The following is a 24,698-nucleotide window of genomic DNA, read 5'->3' on the forward strand; positions in this document are numbered from 1 at the left end:
AGCCTAAACCAGGATTAGGCCATAGTTCAATTAGGACATTTAAGTATTTTTTATAAACATGCCTTAGAAAAAAGCATTACTGGTGTGCATTTGAAGACAAAACAAAGGCACGTGACATGTTTTAAGATCAGTCAGTGCAAGTTTCTTTCAGTTGAAACCGCTCAGATTTGCATTTTAGTCTAGGACTAGGTTTGAGAAACCGGGGGTATAAATATAAAAAAAACTAATCAAAAGCACAAAATTATCAAAAGCTCAAAGTTGTCAAAAGCTAAAATTAAAATAAAAACTGAAAATAGAAAAACTAATTTATTATTACATATAAAGTATTGAAATTATTAATCAAATGTAAAAATATTTGTATAAATATTAAGAAATATATGTATATAGTACTTTCTTTTTAATTTGAATGTGACATGTATATAGTATTTTCTTTTCTTCTTTTATTATATTATATGATCAGAAACCTATTATAAGGTAAATTAAATACCAGTTTCTATAGGTGACATTTCAAACATTTTTACTAATATTATGCAGTGAACATATATTTCAGAAGCATTCATTTAACGAAATGGCTGTTGTTCCCAAATCTTTTTATTCAATCACAGGACAGTCACCTGGAACGTTTCTTTACTCTTTGTCACGCCCTGGAGGGCAAGACCATATTCCCTATCCGAGTGGGAGATGAGAAGATTTCTGAAAACATGTTTGAGCACGAGCTGAAGCTCAGCATCATCTCGCTGTCGTCCTCCGGCCTGGAGCCGCTGGTGCTGTTTCTCCATCAGGTCCTCGACAAGCTCTTCCGTCTCATCATGCAGCCCATGGTCATCGCTGGGCAGACTGGTAGGATAGGAAGACAGATAGGAAGAGTTTTAGTTTTTTTATAACACACACTGGAAAGACAAAAAACATTTGCTGTACTGATGTTTGCATACTGTGTAGGCGAGTGTGCATGTTCAGGATTGTCAGCTGGCTTTACAGAGTTTTAATCTGGTTTTGTGCAGCAAATCTGGCCCAGATTGCATTTGAGTCAGTGGTGTCGGTTGTCAACAGTCTTCACAACAGTCAGGAGTTGGCAAAGGACCATCAGGGCAGGAACTGTCTCCTAGCAACATACCTGTACTTTGTGTTCCGCTTGCCAGACACACAACATGAAATCCACACCACAGGTACAGTAGGCCTGTGACATCATCTTGACCACCAATGATGTAATTCTTCGCCAATCCAAAACAATCCATTTTTTGTGTGGAACAGAGTTTTTATTGGCTTTGGGGCTTACTCTGTTGTTGTCTGTCACTGAGCTGAGGCTTATGTTCACCAGGCACAGGAGGTCTGATGGCTCACCAAGAGAGCCGATACAGCACTCTGACTCGCACCACGGCCACCACGGTCGGCTTCATGCTGCTTCAATCACGCATTCGTTCCAGCAGCAATCCTGATATACCAGCACCGCAGAGCCCAGAGGACGCAGAGGTCAATAACATTTTAGGAAAGGTACAGGTACACAAATGCAACATCATTATACTGGACAAAATTCATGAGCTGGAATTAAAATTGGCCAAAGAATGTTGAAACAAAATTTCACTGAATTCCTCTTCCTACATTTACATTTATTCATTTAGCTGACGCTTTTATCCAAAGCGACTTACAATTGCTATATATGTCAGAGGCCGCACGCCTCTGGAGCAACTAGGGGTTAAGTGTCTTGCTCAGGGACACATTGGTGTCTCACAGTGGATTCGAACCCGGGTCTCTCACACCAAAGGCATGCGTCTTATCCACTGAGCCATCACCACCCTCTTCCTATCATTCCATTTCATTTATTAAATATTTAAGAATTATATCATATTATAATTAATATACTCAAATTGGTATTTCATTTTGTAAGAAAAAATGATGGACGTCGAAGATCTTGATGAAGAATAACTTTTATTACAGCGTAGCAGTGACAGTTTAGGCAGTACTTCGGATTCAGCAGAGTCAGAATTACGTTCATCTTACTGCTATTATATTAATATACTGAAATTGGTATTTAATTTCTATGTATAATTCATAAATCTTTTAATATTTTGCATATATAAAAGGGTAATTGAGTTTTTTGTTTGTTTATAGTATTTATTAATTTAGTCATTTTTAGTTTTTTCTAAATGTTTTTTTTTTTGTTTTTTTTACAGTAATTTTTGTACTTCATCTTACAATTATTTTATTTCCGTTTGCAGTTTTTCCATTTTTTATTTCAGCTTAATTCAGGAATTAATGAATACACAAATGCAATATCATACTTTTTCAGATACAACAATAATGTTTTATGTTTTGATTAAAATAGTAATTTTTTACAATAGTGAAAAACGTCATTATAACGTTATGTATATGACAGTGGTTATTAATGTTCTGCATTTCGGTTTTGTGCTGCACGTGCTGAAGATGACCAGTAGAGTGAAGCATTTGATAGCAGGTTTTTAATCAATGGGATTTAACTCATCATTTATCTCATATAGAATAATGTTCGTTATTTATACAACATAACGTTAATATTAGGACTTATCTGCACAAAATGCCCCGATGAACGTGTCTGCGCGGTTCTGAATGAACTCCTTTTGTGGATGTGTTCTTCACGCAACAACGTTTTATTATAATAGTGTTCTCATAATAATGTTATGTATATGACAGTCTCAGTTATAGTTATTAATATTATGCATTGTTGTTTGTACTGCTCGCGCTGAAGAGATAATCAGCGTAGTACTACAATGAAGCATTTTACTGCAGCGTAACTCTACCAAATGCATCCTATACGAGATAAATAATATATAATACACAACATATAAAAACCGGCTGAAATGTTTTGAAATCACTTGTACCCTACTCGATCGAAAAAAATCCAGTCTTTCACTCCTGTGTCAGTTCGAGTCTTGTTAAAGTTTTAAATCCCTGCTGCCAAGATGCTCCTCTGTCGGTCACGGATTATGGAAAGTGAAGCTCGTTCTAATTATTTATTTGTGCTGTTTACACAATGTATTAGTTTTTTCAAGTTTGTAGGTGTCCAGGTACAGAAACCGAATAATCAAATGTAAAATAGCACTGCATAGTCTTTACTGTAAAAATGTTATATAGGCTACAGTCAAACCAAAATTTATTCAGACACCTTCAACATTTCTCACATTATCAGTTTATTTGCTATAGTTTAGAAAATTGTAATAAAATGTCAAGAACTCAGAGTTAAACTGTGTCAGAACAAATTCATCTTGATAATGTCAGATAACTTTGATAGAATGGACACCGACAGGAGCTAGTAAATTAGGCGCGGTCACTTTAAGAAACAATGCAACCATTATAATGATATCCGATTTTTTTTCTCTCCACTGTTTACTTTCACTTAAGACATAACCGACAGTTTATTCGAGGATACTCTTCAAGACATAAATTTGTAGAAGAGGCAAATTCGGTGTTTATAAGCGCTTTGAGACGCGTCTCTCTTCGTGCGCCCTGTGCTCACAGAACACCGTGCGTGGGTGCTGAATTGGGCTCTTTTGCATGTTTAAACTGCGACTTTGTATATATTCGTTCAGGTGCAGCAGGTGGCGAAGGAGAGCTCGGTTCGGTGTTGCTCTCTGCGTGTGCACCGAACACGGCGATAGTACTCAGTTCAGCTTTTCCGCGTCTTGTGTTTAAATGCTTTAAACTATTTTGAATGTTTAAATTGGCAAGGCTTAAAAACACGTGCAAATTATAAGCTTTCGTGACGTGGGCCCCTATAATAATAGTCACCACCAGTCAAAATGGCATGATCGTAACACCTCTGTGAATATTCGACTGTGAGATTGGGAGTCGAATCAGGCTCCTCCTACCGAAGCATGGAATCCTCGACTATTCGGGGTCACCCCTAATTTTATTACAGATTTATTAAAGATTTTTAGTTAACAACAACAATTCCTTAAATTAAAATTAAATTTTTAAAAAAGTATTCCTAGTTCAGTTTGGAATGGTGAAGTCTTTTTTTACATGCACATGTACACTCAGTTGGCATTTTTCTTATTGTTCCCAAATTTTTGGTTTCCACCAGGGTTTAAATCTGCCTGGCAGTCGCATTTCAACAGCTGGAAACGTCTCCAATACTTCACAAAGCTTAAGCACACGGCCCACAAACAGAAAGGTTGACTTGCCACTTCATTACCCAAGATGTCTGTCATTTCAGCAGAGGTTGTGTTTCTTAATAAGCAAATCCATCTGTCTTTGTAGTTGTTCCATGAGGAGCTGGCTCTTCAGATGGTGGTCAGCACTGGAGTCTGCAGAGAGAACGTCTACAAATACGCCTGGTTCTTCTTTGAACTTCTTGTAAGATGGTTGTGATTGAATATAAACATGTTGCTGAGAAAACCAACTTGAAATTTCACATATAAGATGTTTGAGTTGTTGTTTTTTTTATTATTGTTATTATTCTCATTGTCCATACGTACACACTCCAGGTGAAGAGCATGACCCAGCATGTGTCTCAGCTGGATAAGAAGACAGTCTCTCGTAGGAATCGGTTTTCAGATCGTTTCAAAGATGACATCACCACGATTGTCAACGTGGTGACTGCTGAGATAGGAAACATTTTAGTAAAACAACAAAAGGTGACTGAATCCATCTGAACAGATCATAATCTAATCCAAGAACTGTTTGGTAACACTGTAAACATGGAGCACATGAGACAAAAAAGAGGTTAGATCTTCTGGAGGAATGTTATTTGTCAGTGCTAATGAGACGAGATGTGTGTGATTATTTGTCTTCAGGAGCTGGAACAGGCAGAGAAGGTTAACATCAGCCTGGCTTTCTTCCTGTATGACCTGATGTCTCTGATGGACCGAGGCTTTGTGTTTCAGCTGGTGAAGAATTACTGCAACCAGGTACTGCAGCTTTTCTCATTTACTAATGATTATCTTAATAGAAAGAAATCATTCACAACTAATCGGTTCAGTGAACATCACAAGCTTGTCCTGCATGAACCTTTCAGGCATGAAGTAAGGCACAGTAATATTTTAGTGTGAATGCAGAAAATCGATTTGGATTAAATAAATTAATAAATAAAACAATATATTTCATTTTTAGAAAATTTAATAGGTATTTGCACAAAATGAGGTGGCCTAACAATTATTCTATGACCATGAATATCTCTTATGATATTCTTGTATTGAGATATGACTGGGGTCCCCTCCAGAGCTGCACACCAATTAAACAAAGTTGGTGGGGGTGAGGGGGGGGGGGGGGGGTGTATGATCACATTGCTAGACTTGCTATACTTTAAAATATAATTTATTTGTGACGCAGTGCTGAATTTTCAGCATCATTACTCCAGTTTTCAGTGTCACATGATCCTTCAGAAATCATTCCAATATGCTGATTTGTTGTCAGTGTTGACACTGTGCTGCTTAATATTTTTTGGGAGCTGTGATACTTTTTTACTATAACTTTTTATTCATTTAACACATCCTTGCTGAATAAAAGTATTAATTTATTTAAAAAAAGAAAACCTGCATCACCTTGCTCGCACCACTTATTAATATTTTTACTATTAATATTTAACTAACTAGATATATTCTATTCATTCATTTATAATAAATAGATATATAGTGAACAGGATAAGACTAAATCTTGCATTGCACCACCTGCATGAGTGCCATATTAAGAACGTGCGTAAACGACTGCACCTTGGCTCAGGCAGAACTAAATATATTATTAAATCCTCTCTCTCTCTCTCTGTCTCAGATGGCAGCAAAGGGTATGAACATGTCGACTTTGATCAGTATGAGGTTGGAGTTTTTGAGGGTCCTGTGCAGTCATGAGCACTACCTCAACCTGAGCCTGTTCTTCAGCAGCCCTGCTTCTGCCCCCGCTTCCCCGTCACCCTCCACCTCCTCACAGGTCAGTGAAGAAACATCATCTGCTGTGTTGTGTCTGTTATGCCTCGCCTAACACTCACAGTATTTGGAAACAATGAGTATTCAGATAAAACCTTTGTCTCTGTTACCAGACCTCCAGCTCGTGCAGTTTTCTGGACCATAAGATCGCAGCCATGTTTGATCTGTCACAAGACTTTAAGCAGCGGCATTACTTGACCGGACTGCTGCTGACCGAACTCAGCACTGCACTGGACATAGAGTCAGAGGGGTCAGTCACATTTAATGTGTTCCACTAAAGGGTTTAGTTTTTATTTTTTTTCAAGAGTGCGTTTACCAAATGTTATTAATTAATGTGTGTGTACACAGGGGGCGAGTACAACAAAAGGCCATCAATGCCACATACAGCTTATTGTGCGCTCACGATCTGGACCAGCGCTGCTCGAGGCCAGAGGTCAAGGCTAAGATTGCTGCTCTCTACCTCCCTCTAGTGGGCATCATTATTGACTCTATCAATTACCTTGACTTCACAGGTACTGCCTTACACAATTCATGTTGTTAATTTCAGTTTGACTTGATAGTTGCTTTTAGCCAGTGGGCCAAAGTGCTGGATTATGGTTCTCTGGTGGTGCGTGATGGTAGTTTGAAATGGATCGTGCTTTTCAGATCTGTGGATTAAATGTGTGAGTGAGTATATGTTGTCTTCACAGTATCTGACTCGCGTGGTGGTAAAGGCAAATCCGGTGGGCCTGAGGAAGACCCTGACAGCATCACCCCCATCAATCAATCTGTTGCAATGGCAATCGCTGGAAATCCTTTCAACACTTTAGCAAGAAATGCACTGGTCTCTATGGCCTCTGTGGTATGAATAGTTTTTAAATAACATAATTTTTTAAATGCATTATATATTATATTATAGTAAAATAATTAATAACATAATTGCCATGCAAAATAAATAAACACTAAATATTTAAATAATTTTACTGTATAAGAAAGTCTTTGGAGTGGTCAGTGTTATTTTAGTATTGTTGTTTATATGCTATTATAATATAAATTTTATTTTAAATAATGAGTTTTCAGTTTAATTTCTATTTAAATGGTCATTTTTGGTGCTTTTGTCATTTTTATTCGTTTTTTTATATTTGTATGTAGCTTAAAATTATTTGGATTTCAGTTATAGTTTTAGTACTTTAAGAAAAATAAGAAATTTTACCTTAGCTACTGAATGAAAAAATAATTTTAGGTTTTTTAGGTTAATTTCCACTTTAATTCAATTAAGGAAAGTAATTTAATAATTTAATAGTTTCAGTTTCTGTTAACAAGAACACTGGGAGTGATATGAGGTTATAGAGTTTAGCATACAATATATTTGACCGTAATTGACCAATCATAATCAGGTATTCCAGAGAGCCTTGTAATATGTATGGATATTTGTCTGTTCATCTGACATATTCTAAAGAAACAGTAATTCTCATTTGACTATTCTTTGACAATGTCTTTTTGTCCAGACGGGGAAAACAACCAACATGTTGACAGCAGAGACCAGTCGCAATCTGCTCATGTGTTTCCTGTGGATTATCAAGAACGCAGATCAGAATCTGATCCAGCGCTGGACTGTGGACATGCCTTCATCTCAGCTGAGCCGTCTGTTGGAGCTCCTCGCTATCTGCATCTCCTGCTTTGAGTACAGGGTAAAAACACATCAGTCACTGCAGCATCACTCAGTGAACTTCAAGAAGTGCTTAGTCACAGTGACAGGATGCACTTTGATTTGGACAGGAAGACATCTTCTGGATGTCATTAGAACATTTTCATGCGGTGTATTATGTGTGTGTGTGTGTGTGTGTGTGTGTGTAGGGGAAGCAGAGTTCGGATAAGGTGAGCACACAGGCCCTGCAGAAGTCTCAGCAGGCTAAGGCGCGTCTGGAGGAGGCTCTGCTGGGAGGAATCGGAGCCAGAGGACAAATGATGAAAAGGGTGGGAGGTGAGCTGCATCTCATGTTTTACTTCCTATCTTAGCCTTTAAAGGAATAGTTCACCTGAAAATAGAAATGATTTCATCATTTACTCACTTTCATGTCGTGCCAAACTGCGAGACTTTCTTTCTTCCATGGAATACAATGGAGATATATATATATATTTATATTTATTTATTTTAAAACCGTGCTTAATTTGTAAATGAATACTTTCCGGATGACCGACACTCACAATACAACTTCAGTTTTCCCGGAACATTCAATGACGTCACTAATCAGTAATGCCACAACTATAGAGCATTGTTCACAAGTTTCATCATAGACCTAACTACAGCCTAGGGCACAAGTTTTCAAACCTTGGGTCAAAAATTAATCGCCAGGATGATTTAAGGAAAATTTATATGTAAATTACATTAAAAAATTAAAAATTGTTTTCATAAATAAAATACAATCATAGTCTGTATATGATAAGTATAAATATATGCTGTATATATCTTATAATTAACAGATTTAAAACAGATGTGAGGTGTGGCGCTCCGCAAACAAGTTCACGGAAAGGAAACCGAGATGAAAGAATGCGCATCCCGTTTGTTTGCTTTATTTTACAAAAGCACAAATCTTCCGTTTTTATTGAGCGGTTTTAAATGATGTATTACTCTTATCTGTATGACAAAAAATAATGCATTCAGCTGTTCGATCACGCCGGCACCACGGGCGTGCACACACACACACACACACACACACACCATATATTCTAGCAATTCAAACTTGACATTGCAGTCTGCTCCTGATCAAAATAAAATACAGTCAACCAAATAGCTCATGTGAAGAGGATGATCATTTTTTCGTCGTTGTACGAACTCGCGTGAAGTACAAAGTCTAGTCTACATAATAAATAATAGTTTAACATTCAAATACATTGCAAATATGGAAACATTTAGATTTGTGCTGAATGAGCTACTTGAGCCAACGCCTGGTACTTTGTTTTGCTTTGTTTTGATTTCTTTAGCTTTATATATATATATTTTTCATTCTTGTTCTGTTCTGAATACTGTTATATTTAAATGATTTGTTCTGGAGAGAGAGGAACTAACGTAGGCGTATAGCTATGTTTATAGTGTTTATAATGTTTATACAATTTAATATTTCTCTTTATTTGGTATTATTTCTAGTATTACACTCTTGCCAAAAGTTCCGCTGCTCACAAAACATTTTATTGTATTTTTGTTTTGTGAGCAGCAGAATGTTTGGAGAGAGTGGGTTAAGCAGTAAAAACCAATCAATGACCCCTAATATATATATATATATATATATATATATATATATATATATATTGACCCCGAATAGTCAACGATTCCATGCTTTGGTAGGAGGAGCCTGATTCGACTCCCAATCTCACAGTCGAATATTCGCAGAGGTGTTATGATCATGCCATTTTGGAAATATGGGGGTGCTCAAATCTTTGATTTCACATAAAACTACCAGTTTTCTCCCAATAAGTTAATATACTGCCTATTAAAATAATGCTGTAAATAAGAATCTGAAAAGAAAGAAGCTTCAAATAAATATTTTAACGTGTGAATAAATCCAACCACCCCTATAGATTTAAGTTTCACTTTCCATAATCCCTGTCAGGCAGAGGAGCATCTTGGCGGCAGGGATTTAAATCTTTAACAAGACTCAAATTTAGCATTTGTTAAGCAGAGTAAAAGACAGGATTTTTTCGATCAGGTAGGGTACAACTTACCAATTTCAAAACATTTCATCCGGTTTATATATCGTGTATTATTTATCTCGTATATGATGCATTTGGTTGAGTTGCCCTGCGGTAAAGCGCTTTATTGAGGAATGGTGATTACGTCCTCAGCTCGCGCAGCGCGATCAGGACAAAAAACAATGAATGGAGAATATTAATAACTATGACTGGGACTGTCATATACATAACATTATGAGAACAGTACTATAATAAAACGCTGTGAAGTTTTAGAGTTTAGCTGCCGTGTTTCTGCACGTTGTTGCGTAAAGGAGTTTATTCAGAGCCGCGCAAACACGTTCATGACGTGCATTCGGTGTATTTTGTGCAGATAGCCTATAAGTCGTAATATTTTGTCTATATCTATATGTTGTATAGATAACAGTGTATTCTATAGGCTATGATATAAATAATGAGTTAAATCCCACTGATTAAACACCTGCTATCAAAAACTTAATTCTACTGGTCATCTTCAGCGCGTGCAGCTCAAAACAGAAATGCAGAACTTTAATAACCACTGCCTTATACATAACGTTATAATGTTGTAAAAAAATGTTGTGACTTCTTAGGGTTTCGCTGACGTTTAATGTTAACTATCTTTTAATCAAAACATAAAACATTATTTACCCCGTTTGTATCTGCGAACGAGATGAGAGAGAGAGAGAAATGATAACGTGATTTTTAATATTATTTTGACTGTTAGAATAACACTTTACAATAAAGCAATATTTGTTGCATTAATTGCGCAACTTCAGTTGTTGTATTTACTTTTTTTTCCTTCAAACTCAGTCAAAATGTAACTTATGTTCCCGGTAGTTTTTTTTGTTACATCGAGACATTTTGCTTGCACTGAAAAGATCAGAAGATTTGGATATATTTTCATCTTATTACTTCCTATTTTTTTTTTCTTTCTCCAACATCAAAATGTAACCTACAGTATGTTACCTGTAGGTTTTTTGTTAGTTTGATACAAAGGTATTAAGATATGAATCTGTTTTTATTATTATTAATAAAATTGTTTTAATTCACTTATCTTTTGAGGCTGGTTATTTGTCACCTATGGTATCGATTTAGTATCGATACCGAGGTATTACATTCTGCTATCGGACCGAAGCCAAAATTATGGTATTGAGCCATCCCTAGTCCCTCACAGTCACACATACATTATGTCAGGAGAAGGTCTTTAAATTCTAATCAAGGAAAATTCATTTTCTTCTTTTAAAAGAACTTCAAAAGTTGCGCTTGAACCATTTTGAGCGAAAAATGATGAAATCGCTGCTGCTTGTGCGCAGCTTGTTCAGCTTACAGTAGCCTACCAAGTTCTGATTGGCCAGTCGCTGTTTTTCAGTTCGTAAATGATCATAAGTAGAGAATTTTAACATTTTAGGTGCATAAGTTTGACATAATACTCAAAATGAATAAACCAGAGGGGATGCTTTGTAATTTTTTTCCACCAAGGGGATGCCATCCCCCCCTCAATTCGAGCCTTGGAGAGAGATAGATAGATAGATAGATAGATATATGAGAGAGAGAGAATTTGTTCTATGTTATTTTACTTGTGAGTTTTTATAAGGTGACCAGCTTTAAAGGGATTTTAAGGGATGAATTGTCATTGGCTATTTATTTATGTATATATATCTTTAAATTTATCTCTATTTTTTTTAAAGCCTCATGATAACATTATGTGAGGAAAGGTGGTATTTATTTAGTTGGTTTTTTACTGCCAATCTGGGCAAGGGAGACAATACTATTATGGTGGCATTTTGGCACATTATATGTTACAGGATATTTAAAACAAGTTACCTTTTTTTCAGTACAAAATGGAGTAAATAATACAGGTTTTTGAAACCACATACGGATGAATAAATTATGACATATCTATTCCTTTAACTGTTGAGGGGATAGTTACTGTTGGCACAATGAATAATATATTATTTGTTTTCCACAATGCACTAAAATTATTTTAAATTTCTCGTAAAATGCTGTCTAATTTTACATGTTTACAGTCCGCAGACTTCCTTTGTTTAGATATTTTCTAAATATGTCCCGTCTTGGTGTGTTGGCTGTGTGTTGTGCAAGGTAACGACCGGACGCTGGGTCAGAGAGAGAACCTACGCTGGAGGAAAGACCTTACACAGTGGCGCCAGACAAACGACAGGCAGGACAAGTGAGCGTAAAATAGTACCATCATTTCACGGTTCACATCCATTTAACCTGTGGCACTTCTCATTTATAGCTGGTTCTAGTTCTCCACGGCCCTAATCTACAGCTCAAATTAAGTAGTTTTTTTTGTTTTGTTTTGCTTAATGTCTTGTTGTTTCCTCAGATCCAAAGCAGAGCTGGATCAGGAGGCCATAATCAGTGGTAACCTGGCAACTGAGACCAACCTCATAGTCCTGGACCTGCTAGAGATGATCGTACAGGTAACAGAGAACTCTTATAGTGGAAATAAAAAATATTTCCAAATTTTAGTATGAAATAATGCTTTTGCTTTGTGTTCTACTTCCAGGCAGTTCCTCTGGCGGACTGTAAGGATAATGTGGTTGGCGGAGTGTTGAAAGTTCTGCTGCACTCTCTCACCTGTAATCAGAGCACCACCTTCCTGTCACACTGTTTCAGCACCCTACGGGCTCTCATAGTTAAGGTACTGACCTTTTGTGTGCTGTGTATATTCGTTTCACAAAAATGTGCTGAAATTGAATTTGTTTTTATTTATAACCATTTAACAGCATTTATTATGGTTTATTTTAGTGTAACTCATTCTAAATCTTTAGCTTTAGGCTACAACGGGTTTGGTTGTCTACATAGTTAATGTCTGTTCATAATTGGATTCTGTCAGAAAAAAACATATTAATGTCGAGGCGAGGAAAACATGTCAAATTTTCTGTCAAAACAAAAATCAACCCCCCCAGCAAATATGCTAAAATAAGTTATAAAGAGAGATTTAAATATGAGGTCAAATCAGGGAACTAGTTTTTTGGCAGTCGTGGCCTAATGGATGGAGCGTTGAACTTGTAACCTGAAGGTCGTGGGCTCGAGTCTCAGGTCCAGCAGGGATTGTCGGTGGGGGGAATGAATAACCAACACACTCTCCACCCTCAATACCACGACTGCTCCCCGGGCGCCGCAGCATTGGCTGCCCACTGCTCCGGATGTGTTCACTACTGTGTGTACACTCGGATGGGTTAAATGCAGAGCACAAATTCTATTTGTATGGGTCACCATACTTGGCCACACACCACTTCCCTTTCCCGTTCCTTTCCCTTTATTTATAGCTATAGTTTTAAAAGTTATAGAGTATGTCACCTGGCTAACATCATTTATGAAAATAGTGTGGGTGTGAATGATTGACACATGGACTGTAATATAAGAATGATTAATAATTAACATGTACTTCTAAATATAGAGACACACATTCAAGATGTACACTAGAGATATTTAGGGGAGACATACACCTTCCTCAATATTCAGATTAGCAGTTGACCAATCTGAATATATATATAGAATTGGTCTAATCCAGTTCATATTTTTAAATGGGTGATTTGTAAAATATTACATTTGGGTCTTTTGGATGATGGTTTTACATTAATAATTATATGATTATTCTTCATAATTATACAGTTGTTTATTAAATAAAAAGACCAAAAAAAAGAAAAAGGAAAAAAAACAACAACAAAAAAGTCTCCCTACTGACTGCTTAAGTGATTAAAATTAATCATACACTAAAGTTCAAAAGTATGGGGTCAGTAAGATTTTTTTAAAAAAAAATTAACTTTTTTTTTTAGAAGTTAATAGTTTAATAGTAATAGTTTATTCAGCAAGGGCACATTAAACTGATTTGAAAAAAGTGATGGTAAAGACATTAACAACGTTGCAAAAGATTTATATTTCAAATAAATGCTCTTCGTTTGAACTTTCTACTCAAAGAATCCTGAACAAAATCCACAACCATATTAAACTTTTTTTTAAACATTGTTAATAATAAGAGCTGATTCTTGAGCAAAAAATCAGTACATTAGGTTGATTTCTGAAGGATCATGTGACTCTGAAGACTGGAGTAACGACTGCTGAAAATTCAGTTTTACCATCACTAAATATTTACAATTTTACTCATTCACGATACTGTTTTACTGTATTTTTATCTTATAAATGCAGCCTTGAAGACACTTCTTTCAAAAGCATTAGAAAATCTTACCAACTCCAAACTTTTGAACATTAGTGTGTATAGTATCAGAATCATATTAGTTGTAAAAATAATTGACAAATATCCATTTTTAAATTTTTTGTTTTTGTTATTTCCCTTCTATACTGGAGTTGCTTAGCACAACTGCATAAATTTAGTTATGAATTAACAAAATATGATTGTTGAATGTCTGTTTAGCACCCAAGAGCCTAAACTTTCACTTGCACCTAAAGATATTTAACAAAGAATGAAATTGTACACACCATCCCCAGTCTCTCCTTTCTGTAATCATGTAATATTGAATATATGACTGATTTTTTTTTTTTCAGTTTGGCGACCTGTTGTTTGAGGAGGAGGCCGAGCAGTGTGCTGACCTGTGTCAGAAGGTTCTTCATTACTGCAGCAGCTGTGTGGACGGCAACAGGAGTCAGGCTTGTGCTACACTGTATCTGATCATGAGATACAGCTACAGCTCCGCTAGTGTAAGACGCCAAATAACTGATCAATCAACACCTCTATTGTTAAACAAATGAAAACACTTGAATGTCTTTTCTGCGATTAACATGATGCAGATGTAACATTGACAATGCCCTCTATAATGTTATTCTTCTCTTTGTCTGCCTGTTGCCTGATAACATGAGCCTGTCGCTGCTCGCCGGCCGTCCCTCTGTGCGCACCAGCCTGATGGCTGGAGTATTTCCTCTGTTTACTCAATTTCTCACCCCCCTCAGCCCTCCCCTACCAGATGGCCGTGTTGTTTGCCATCTCATTCATCTTTAATGGGCAAAGGATGGATTTCTCTCCCTGTCTGTCTGTTTGTTTGCTTGTTTGGTTTGTAAAAGGCTCCAGCAGTCGGTCCTGTCGTTAGTGTAACCTTGAATAAGTCATGTTGATTTCTTTTAGCGGCAGACCGTCTTTTACCCCTCTACGCTTTGTTTTTATGTTTCCTAAGGCTGTTTCTCACATTAGATTAAACGGTGAAAACAGTGAAGTCAGGTTTCCGCACAAATTCAGAATTAATCTTCTCAGCGATGTCGAGCCATTCTTCATGGCGAAACTGACCTAGATGCGAGATTGGTGACGTCCAGAGATGCTTCGCACATACGCTCAATTTAACATAATGGTGCCATTGAAATGATCCATTGGCAATTATACAGGGGTTAATGGGGGATCATTTTGCAGTTTCCTGATGCTAAGCAAGATGGATGGAGCATTTTCAGCCTCTGGTTCAAGTCTCCCTTGGAATCAATGATCTGAGACTATGACAGCAATGGCTGACCGCGCCTGGCAGTGTGGCGTTTCTTTTCACAGCCTAACACCTGTATCTGACAATGTAACCTTCAATAACCTCAGCAGGGCCAACCCAGATAAATGACATGGCTCTGGTTGATAGGAACTGCTGGGGGAAGGGCTATTTTCTAAATGGGAAACCTCAGGCAGTAATCAGATCGCTGCTGTCATGAGGTTTTGAGCATTCAAACTTTGGAACGAGGCTTAAAATTAAAGGGATAGTTCACCCAAAAAAAGCTTGCCTTCATGTGAACACAATGTTCATGCTGCTTGTTTAAGATCCAAAAATGACAAAAAAAAAAAAAAAAAATCTCAGAAACATAGTAAAAGTGGTCCATTTGACTGTATTTCGTGTCTTCTGAAGTAATGTGTTTTGTGTGAAAACATGAGAACCATACTAGAACATGGCATCGACATCGAACCTGGTGCAATGTTTCTTGGCATGGCGTATTTGAATTTATACATGAATGCAAATTTGAATGAAAGTTATGGTAGAGCTTATTAAGGAACAATTTCATTTTCAATTTCTTATCAATTTCAATAAAGTATAACAGTCAGGTTCTGGAAGTACACTCCCATTAATTTTCTTCATAGGAGAATTGATTTTTAACAATAGCTTATAAAAGACAGACCTACTGTGAACTACATGGTTATTAATCAATGTTATAGGCTTTTTTCCACATGATTTCAATGTATTTAAGTAATCATCTTTAACTACAGATTTGTTTTGTGTTACATGGTTAATTCTGCATGGGAATCTCCAACAGAGAGAGAAAAAAACCGTCTTCATTGCTTGCCCATTCTCATGAAGCACTGCAAATGGCATAATTGAGTCAGCCTCCATACTCTCTGAAACTACTTAAATATTTATATATATGCATATTTTACAATAAACTTATATTGTTGTTATTGTAGACACAATGAGCATCTTTAAATCAATAGGTTTTTATTTAGTTTTTAATAATTCTTTCCTTTCTAAAAGCCATTAAGTACACAGTTTTGTACCTTTTTTCTTTTTGTCTGGATTTCATGGGACAAATAAATGGGAAAAATACTTCCAGAACCAAGACTACAAAAAGAGTGGGCACTTTGCTTGCACAGGACCCAGGTACATATTCTGAACTTAGTCAAAAACATTTGGAATTCTCCAGAGTAAATCTTTCTACATTTTGAATGGTTGTCAGTGGAATTTTAATTTTTTTTGATGTAGTTACAGTATCTACCAGAATAAGCTAAACAAGCCATACCTTGACACTTTTTTTTTTTTGTCCTTGCAGAATTTCTCCAGAGTCAAGATGCAGGTGACAATGTCTTTAGCCTCGCTGGTCGGCAAGTCTTCAGACATCCATGAGGAGTACCTACGCCGCTCTTTCAGAACTATCCTAGCATATGCGGAAGAAGACACGGAAATGCAGTCTACACAGCTGCCCTCACAGGTAAAACTTTGGCCAGAAGTTTAGACTTTTAGACATTTGGTCCAATCAATAACTATACAAAACATCTGTTTTAATGAATTACCCTACTGGTTGATGTCTCCACAGGTGGATGAACTCTTGAGGAATCTAAACAGTATCCTCTCAGATACAGTCAAGATGAAGGAGTTCCAGAAAGATCCTGAGATGCTCATGGACCTCATGTATAGGTACACGCATATTCTCCTGCAGCTAAAACTGAGTCTGCATCTGCATTTTGGATCCCAGGCCTGTGGTTTTCTTCTCTGCTTCCCATTTTCGGTGTGGTTTCTACTGTTTGTCTACTGTTTTTGGACTTACCATGGTAACCGTGTGGCACATTTGAGCCCTGCAGTGTGCCTCACATGTGTAATAACTTGAGCGAATATGCCAGTCCACATATGCTTTGATATTAGAAACACAATTTTATTTATTTCCTTGGAGCATTAACCTATGGTTTGCTTTGGCTCCAGAATCGCAAAGGGTTACCAGACATCTCCAGACCTGCGTCTAACCTGGCTCCAAAACATGGCTGAGAAGCACAATGGCAGGAAGTGCTTTACAGAGTCAGCCATGTGTCTGGTCCATGCCGCGGCCCTGGTGGCTGAATATCTCAGCATGCTGGAGGATCACAAATACTTGCCTGTGGGCAGCGTCACCTTTCAAGTGAGTTATTATCATGGCTAGGAAACGCTTGAATCGGCTCCCTTTCCGAAAAACAACAGTAGGCGTGAATTATGTCTCGGCTGCTCTTCGAACCCTCACAAGCGGTTCGGTGTAAATTAGATCCTTGTCCGACTGTGGTAAATAATTGTCTCCCCCCACCAGAACATCTCTCCTAACGTGCTGGAGGAGTCTGCAGTCTCAGACGACATATTGTCTCCAGACGAGGATGGGGTTTGCTCGGGACGCTACTTCACGGAAAATGGCCTAGTTGGGCTTCTGGAACAGGCTGCTGAGCTATTCAGCAATGTGAGTTATCCGTGGAGCAAGGTGCCAACGGCATCCAAATTAGCAGCCCATCGTTTTTAATGCTACTTCATATTTTTCTGTAGTATGATGCTGCTAATTCTTCATTATTTATTTATTTATTTATTTATTTATTTATATATATACTTATGCATTTAATTATATTTGAATATTTTTAATAAGAATGATTAAAAAGTAAAATAATGATACTTACAATTACTTGTTAATTTTAGAATTAAAAAATAAAACAAATGTATATATTAATTTAATTGTAAAAATGTAATATTTAATATGTATACAAATAATAATCATTAAAAATAACTAACTTTATCTATTTAAAGCATTAAAATGAACATTTACGTAGCTATACAGTGTATATATAAAATAGAAAATGTATTACTGTTCATTGCTTCTTACCATTGTTCACTTCCAGGGTGGGTTGTATGAGGCAGTTAATGAGGTATACAAGGTAATCGTGCCTATACTGGAGGCCCACAGAGATTTCCGGAAGCTCGCTTCCACACATGACAAGCTTCAAAGGGCTTTTGAGAACATAATTCAAAAGGTAAAGCATGCCCTCCTACATGACTCTGCCAGGCAGGAAGAAGCTGTCTAGTGCGATCATGATCTATATGCATGTGGGCAGCTGGACAGAAATAGGGAAGTTAATGTGCTGTGACGTGCTTTACTTCATATAAAACGATTTTAAACTGCATTTTGCTGTTTTTTTTAAAATAGCTATTATACATTTTTTATGAACACTAAAATTAGCACTTTATGAGCACTAATTGAGGAGCATTAATTGGGACACTATGTAATTTTAACCAGTTATTCATCACACCACAAGAAAATAAGGTAGTGTACTGAAAGAAATGGTGTAGAAAACTGCTAGTAACACTGAGTTAAACATGACATTTTGAAGTAGAAAGACTGAAGTTTTTTCTTGAAAAACACACTCTAATGAACTTTATTTACAACTTCAAAAAAATATTGTTTTACTCTGTGAAGTCAGTACATTAAAAAATGCTTAAAAACATACATAAAATGGTGACTTTCATATTAATTTGAACCTAAAGTCATGCAACATTATGTAGCAACCACTATCTGTTAACTAAATGTTTATTTTTCAGGGTCACAAGAGGATGTTTGGAACCTACTTCCGCGTGGGATTTTATGGCTCTAAATTTGGAGACCTGGATGAGCAAGAATTTATCTATAAAGAGCCAGGAATTACCCATTTACCGGAGATATCCCACCGGCTTGAGGTGAAATTTCTCTGGAACCCTGTAAAGTTTTGAATTGCATTTGTGATGAAGATGAATTTTAAGTTTAAAGGATTTTCTTAAGGTTTCAGTTAGAGGTTTTGATGCTTTTAGACAGCGCTATAATGGTCTGAAATTTGCTTTGATATTATACTTGACTTATTTGTCTCTTTGTCTTCAAATTTTCCAGAACTTTTACAGTCAGTGTTTTGGAGATGAAGTTTTGGAAATGATTAAAGATTCCACACCAGTAGACAGAAAGAAGCTCAGTCCCAACAAGGTACTTCTCATCAAGTGTCGTGCCAATGTAAACACAATTACAATCAAAAGCTTTCTTCAGTTTGACCTGTGACACCCTCATTAGCTTGAAAGGTCTTCGATAGTCAAATCTCAAATGCCTCATTCAGCTAAAGTTACCCTCAGCGATTTATGTTTGCTTTAAGCGTCAGTGTCCTAAACGTAGCATGTTGATTTTCATATTTCTCATCAGGTATACATACAGATTACCTTTGTAGAGCCATACTTTGATGACTATGAGATGAAAGACCGCCTCACCAACTTTGAGAAGAACTTCAACCTTCGCCGCTTCATGTACACTACTCCGTTCACAAAGAGTGGGCGGCCCCGAGGGGAACTCAATGAGCAGTACAAGCGGAAAACCATCCTAACCACCATGCATGCCTTCCCCTACATCAAGACACGGATCAACGTAATTCAGAAGGAGGAGGTAATGACAATATAGAGACCCCCCCACTCATGATAAAAGCGTCTAAATAACTACTTGCTCATCACCTGTTTTCAGTTTGACCTCACGCCCATTGAGGTGGCCATTGAGGACATGCAGAAGAAGACTAGAGAGCTGGCTGAAGCCACGCACAGAGAGAAACCAGATGCTGTGATGCTTCAGATGGTTCTGCAGGGATCGGTCACAGCCACCGTCAATCAGGTCTGAAGCTTAATGCACACTCGTACCCTTCACTAGCAACTATTCTGAGCTGTGAAATGTAAAACGCAGCTTACATATCAATATCGAATAATGATATATTAACATCTAACATAATTTAATATTTTGTACAAGATTTTATTTTATACAATAAAAAGTCATATACATTTTTTTATTTAAAAAAAAAATAATAATAAAATAGCAAATTGATCAAATGTGAACAACGACGTATAATGTTACAAAAGATTTCACAAAAATATTAAGCGGCAAAACATTATCATTGATAATAAGACATATTTATTGAGCAGCAAATCAACATATTAAGATGATTTCTAAAGGTTCATGTGACACTGAAGACTGGAATAATAACTGCTGAAAATTCAGTTTAATGGTAGTGTATAATTTTGCTTAATATTTTTGTGGGAACTGTGATTTTTATTTATTTTTTCAAGAGAAAAATGTATATTTATTTTATTGCTTTACTCATTTTAATTTATGTATTGTTTATTTCTTTAGTTATTTGCTCATTTTAAATAACCATCAATGGGGAAAGATGGTATTTGGGGTCCATATGATGTACTGTAATGGCCACATCTACCAGCAGGGGCTAACAGACCCATGCTAACCAACCAAACTTTGATCTCTTGATATAAACACTGGCTCCGTCACTTATCCAGCCACCCAGTCTCCCTCCATGCCTCTTCTACTCCACATCTCCGGTGTGGTTTTTGAATACTTTAGTTAATACAAGGACAGTATGGAAGAGTAATGTAAATCTTAGGGTTGTAGGGATTCATACTGATGCTCCCAGTGTCTCTATATTTATAGTAAAATCTGAAGCTCTAGAGTGACAGTTTACAACACTAATCAAGTTTAAAACATATCCAAATCCTCTGGATATGGCTGCGGTTATGTGATATATGCCCTTTGGAGAAACTACATACAAAGAGTGCGGCAATGCCTCTGCTCCTGGCTCCACGGTGACATCACTCACACAAAGACTTATTCATGATCGTTCCCTTATGTGTTGACTTTACCTTGTGGCCTCCAATGGATGAAGCATTCATTTTCTCCGCTAGCACTGTGGGAGAGAGGGGGGGGGCTTTTCTTTCCTTTTCTCACTCTGTGTGTCTCTGCAGGGTCCATTGGAGGTGGCCCAGGTCTTCTTGAATGAAATCCCAGCAGACCCCAAGCTCTTCCGTCATCACAACAAACTGCGTTTGTGTTTCAAAGAGTTCATACTGCGGTGAGTGGCCGCTTCCAGTGGAAAAGAGATATCAGCGTAATCTTTTCGGTGACTTGTGATCGAATGAAGCAAGTTTTCCATCAGAGGATCAAAGGAGATATAGAAGTATCTTTATTTTATAGTCATTAGTTTGTTTAAAGTTCTGTATTTGAAAGTTTGCTAAAATACGTGGATGTAAGACACCCGAGGGGCTTTTCCGCAAGCGGAGAAAACCCGTCTTAATGTCACCCAGCTGCATTTGTTTTGCATAATCATCATAATGTTTAAACCAAGACTCGAAACAAATTAAGTTTTTGAATACAGTGATTTTTCCCAGGATGTATACAACTTGTGTGGAAATATTACATATTGCTTTTTACAGACGGAATAGTTCATGTTGGATTCTGGGCCTTGATTGCTGCCAGCGTGCAGAAAAATATTTACTGTAGTTTAAAATGTTTATTTTTCTCCATAATCCATCCAGGCTGGCACAATTCGTCTCTAGCCAAGTTACCGGTATTTATGCCAAGACGCTATAGCCTACTAATTCTCAAAGGACATATTTAGAACAATTTAAAATTCATTTAGGAAAAAGATCCAGTTCCTCAATGTCCCCTTTGTGGCTTTTTGCCTTTGAACGAGTTCTTCTGGGGAATAAAACTAACTGTTGATTATGCTTATCAAACTCATTTGACTAGTTTTGTCTAAGTGCGGCTAATTGCACTAATTATTCACCATCTGGTGCTCTGCCGAGCTTCTTGTGTTGCTAATGCTGTTGCGATTACGTACCTGCAGGTGTGGACAGGCCGTTGAGAAGAACAAGCAACTCATTACTCCTGATCAGAAGGAGTACCAGCAGGAGATGAAGAAAAACTACAACAAACTGCGAGAGAACCTGAGGCCCATGCTGGAGAGAAAGATCCCTGAGCTCTACAAGCCCATCATCAAACCTCGCATCGAGAATAGGTACACTCACTAGTGCTACACTTGATCTTTGACTATGCAATCAGTGAATGATGTAAATTCTAGTGGTATTTCCATAATCAGTGCTAAAGGAATAGTTCAGCCAAATCTGAAGATGCTATCATTTTGACTTATTTTCATGGTGCTTTTATTTTTGAGTTTGTTTGGAAAAGATTTATGGGGAGTTGGATATGGGTTTTGAAAGACATGTGGGGGAGTAAATGTCAGATTTTTCATTTTTGGGTGAACTATTCTTTTTAAATGTGGCTTTTTGGAGTGAGTCTCACTGGCTTTGTTCACATAGCAGTAGACTACAGTTGTCAGTCCTGTTTGGAGTGCTAAATATTCTCTTAATAAAGGGTTATCAATGTCAAATTTTAAAAGAAGGTTCAATGCAAGGTTGAATGTAAACTAGTTGTTGCAACAGTAGTCTGGCATGAGACAGACATTTGGTGAGTTATTATTTGCTGTCAGTCATTAATGCTAGGGCTATCAACTTTTCCCAGGTTACAAAAATGGCAGAAAATAGAGGTGTGTGTATTTATAGACTGAAAGTTTATCAAAAGTTTGAGGTTGGTAAGATGTTTTTGAAATGCGTTTCATATGCTCACCAAGGCTACATTTATTTGAAAATGAAACGGTGAAAACTGAAATATTACTACAATTTAAAAAGAAGTGTTTTCTATTTTAATACATTTAAAATGTAATTTATTCATGTGATGTAATAGCTGAATTTTCAGCAGCAATTACTCCAGTCTGCAGTGTCACATGATTCTTCAGAAATCATTTTAATTTGCTGATATGATGCTCGAGAAACATGTTATTTGTCATGCTACTTAATATTTTGAGGAAAATATAACTTTTTTCAGGATTATTTAATAGAGGGTTCAAAAGAGCTGAAAAGGACTCCCTTTGCATATGTTTATCCAGACATTATTCTATTTGCTCCTGTATGCTGCGTTATATTCGGGACAGTTTGAGAGTTGCACGATACCAAACATTGACTGTGTGAATATGGCCGTTTTTTTTTTTTTTTTTTTAGCACTCATATTTCACATTGCAGCTCTTTCTATGGAGCTGTTTCTTTCTAACATTGCATTCACTGCTTAAGCTCCTGTTCCCTCTTGTGTTTGTAACAGAGATTCCTTCAAACGGCACAGCCTCCGTCGAACACAAGATGAAAATTCATGATGTCAAGAGAACGTCTCCAGAGGATATCAAGGGAAGGATGTTGCAGTGTGCCAGGAAACAAGCGCTCCGTCAGCTGACTAGAGCAGAGTTTCATGCACAGCATTGTAACCCCCTGAAAATATCTTAGATTGTTGTATTCTATATTACTGTATATAAGGAATAGATTTTAAGGGATGTAGAACTTTATTTACTTAGAATTGTTTTTAGAACAAAAACCTCAGCCACTTTTTTTTTTTTTTTCTGGATATGGTTCGAATCTTCCTTAGTATGTTACAACATTGTATTCTTAATACAACAAAACTTACAGACATGTTACATGTGAGGAAGAAATCTACAAAATTAAACTAACTGCTTCAAGAATCATATTTCAAAGACACTGAAAGTGTTAAGTGTAAAAAAATGGACAAAAAGGACAGTTAATGGTATAATGTATGTTTACATAGAGCTAATATAACATAAGTCGTGATTTTTCAGTTTGTCCTGCTCTATGTATATTGTAATTGCAGAGATTTACAAGATACAGTTTTGTATATAGTTCTATTTTATTTATAGACAACATTTAGCTCTTAGATGCATATTCCAATATTAAAATGTGACCAGATCAGAATAAAAGTAAATCAGGTTTACAGAGATAAAAGAACAGCACCAGTTAAAAGTGCAGAGTAAGAGTGCGTAAAATGTTTAATTTTGCCTCCTGTTTCTTAAATAACAGGATTTTTTTTTTCAATTTTCAGGTGCACTGGACATTGTTTCTGTTTCCAGTGCTTCATCCATCTGTTACATATTACTGCTCTGAAAACTATGAGAACAGTATGTTGGTTTTATTTTAAATGTATAGGTCATTGCAATTTCAACTATTTCTGTTTGAAAAGCACAAAATAAATAAAATATGAATATTTTTGTCAATGAAACTTGAAAGCATTTCCTAATAAAAGCTACAATCTTATACCTGTTGTGCCGTAATATTGTGCAAAGAAATATTATTTTAACTTAAAAAGCTTTATTTAGATCTATTCTTGCATTATAAACTATACTTCAGTGGCATTTTTCCTCATTAAGTCAGACCACAGGTAAATCCTTATGAGATCCAGCTCAGCTTCCTGTCGCTGCATGATGACGCATATCGCATGAGACGGCGTTTCAGCGTCTGTCACAGGTTCGTAAAACAACTCTCGGTATATTTAAAATAACTTTTAGTTTTATGACCTAGATTTTCATCTCCTTTCTTCCTGCTAGTGACAGCCCTGAGTATGAATGTTATCTGGACATATTACATCTACCATGGTGTCGCTGTCATTTGGCTAACAGTATCAGCCATTCATAACTCAAGAAGTTTCAATTCAGACTACAATTGTTAAGCACAACACATCCTTTTAATATAAGAAAACATGAAAGTCTCTTCAAGTAACGTTAACTACAGAGTATATACTACTCGTAAATCAATCAAACATTATACAAATCCATAGGAAATTTCAGACCGTACCTATGGCTCGAAAACCTTCAAGGTTTCAAGACCACAAACTGAACAGCTCTGGGGAAGATATCCTAACTGTGCAGTGCTGGGTTACTCCAGTATTGAGAACTAATGCTATGAAGACAGAATAAATTTGAGTGGATTG

General features: G+C 36.7%; 2 protein-coding genes across 4 annotated transcripts in view; both read left to right on the top strand.

The window, feature by feature from the left end:
- Window positions 1-24,040, top strand: part of LOC306849442 (dedicator of cytokinesis protein 8-like) — a 48,602-nt gene extending 24,562 nt beyond the window's left edge. For both annotated transcript variants that reach the window (XM_079384465.1, XM_079384466.1), the window contains 29 exons: window positions 606-840; window positions 1,002-1,166; window positions 1,319-1,491; window positions 4,058-4,147; window positions 4,234-4,329; window positions 4,461-4,610; window positions 4,770-4,883; window positions 5,743-5,898; window positions 6,008-6,144; window positions 6,243-6,406; window positions 6,584-6,735; window positions 7,382-7,564; window positions 7,731-7,857; window positions 11,682-11,769; window positions 11,929-12,025; window positions 12,112-12,246; window positions 14,115-14,267; window positions 16,353-16,511; window positions 16,617-16,717; window positions 17,000-17,192; window positions 17,355-17,498; window positions 17,929-18,060; window positions 18,626-18,760; window positions 18,948-19,037; window positions 19,248-19,484; window positions 19,560-19,703; window positions 20,840-20,946; window positions 21,721-21,891; window positions 23,028-24,040. In XM_079384465.1, coding sequence (XP_079240591.1) covers window positions 606-840; window positions 1,002-1,166; window positions 1,319-1,491; window positions 4,058-4,147; window positions 4,234-4,329; window positions 4,461-4,610; window positions 4,770-4,883; window positions 5,743-5,898; window positions 6,008-6,144; window positions 6,243-6,406; window positions 6,584-6,735; window positions 7,382-7,564; window positions 7,731-7,857; window positions 11,682-11,769; window positions 11,929-12,025; window positions 12,112-12,246; window positions 14,115-14,267; window positions 16,353-16,511; window positions 16,617-16,717; window positions 17,000-17,192; window positions 17,355-17,498; window positions 17,929-18,060; window positions 18,626-18,760; window positions 18,948-19,037; window positions 19,248-19,484; window positions 19,560-19,703; window positions 20,840-20,946; window positions 21,721-21,891; window positions 23,028-23,079 — 4,080 coding nt within the window. In that variant the 3' untranslated portion in view covers window positions 23,080-24,040. The remainder of the gene's footprint in view (window positions 1-605; window positions 841-1,001; window positions 1,167-1,318; window positions 1,492-4,057; window positions 4,148-4,233; window positions 4,330-4,460; window positions 4,611-4,769; window positions 4,884-5,742; window positions 5,899-6,007; window positions 6,145-6,242; window positions 6,407-6,583; window positions 6,736-7,381; window positions 7,565-7,730; window positions 7,858-11,681; window positions 11,770-11,928; window positions 12,026-12,111; window positions 12,247-14,114; window positions 14,268-16,352; window positions 16,512-16,616; window positions 16,718-16,999; window positions 17,193-17,354; window positions 17,499-17,928; window positions 18,061-18,625; window positions 18,761-18,947; window positions 19,038-19,247; window positions 19,485-19,559; window positions 19,704-20,839; window positions 20,947-21,720; window positions 21,892-23,027) is intronic.
- The window catches only part of LOC306849444 (aminopeptidase O-like), an 84,174-nt gene continuing 83,288 nt past the window's right edge, over window positions 23,813-24,698 (top strand). The window contains exons 1-2 of one of the 2 annotated variants that reach the window (XM_079384470.1): window positions 23,813-23,889; window positions 24,139-24,235. The gene's annotated coding sequence lies outside the window, so the exon portion shown is untranslated. Of the gene's footprint in view, window positions 23,890-24,138; window positions 24,236-24,698 lie in introns of those variants that run through there. The other variant, XM_079384471.1, reaches the window with a different exon arrangement.

The sequence above is a fragment of the Barbus barbus genome (assembly GCF_936440315.1).
Source record: "Barbus barbus genome assembly, chromosome: 29".
NCBI classification, from domain to species: domain Eukaryota; kingdom Metazoa; phylum Chordata; class Actinopteri; order Cypriniformes; family Cyprinidae; genus Barbus; species Barbus barbus.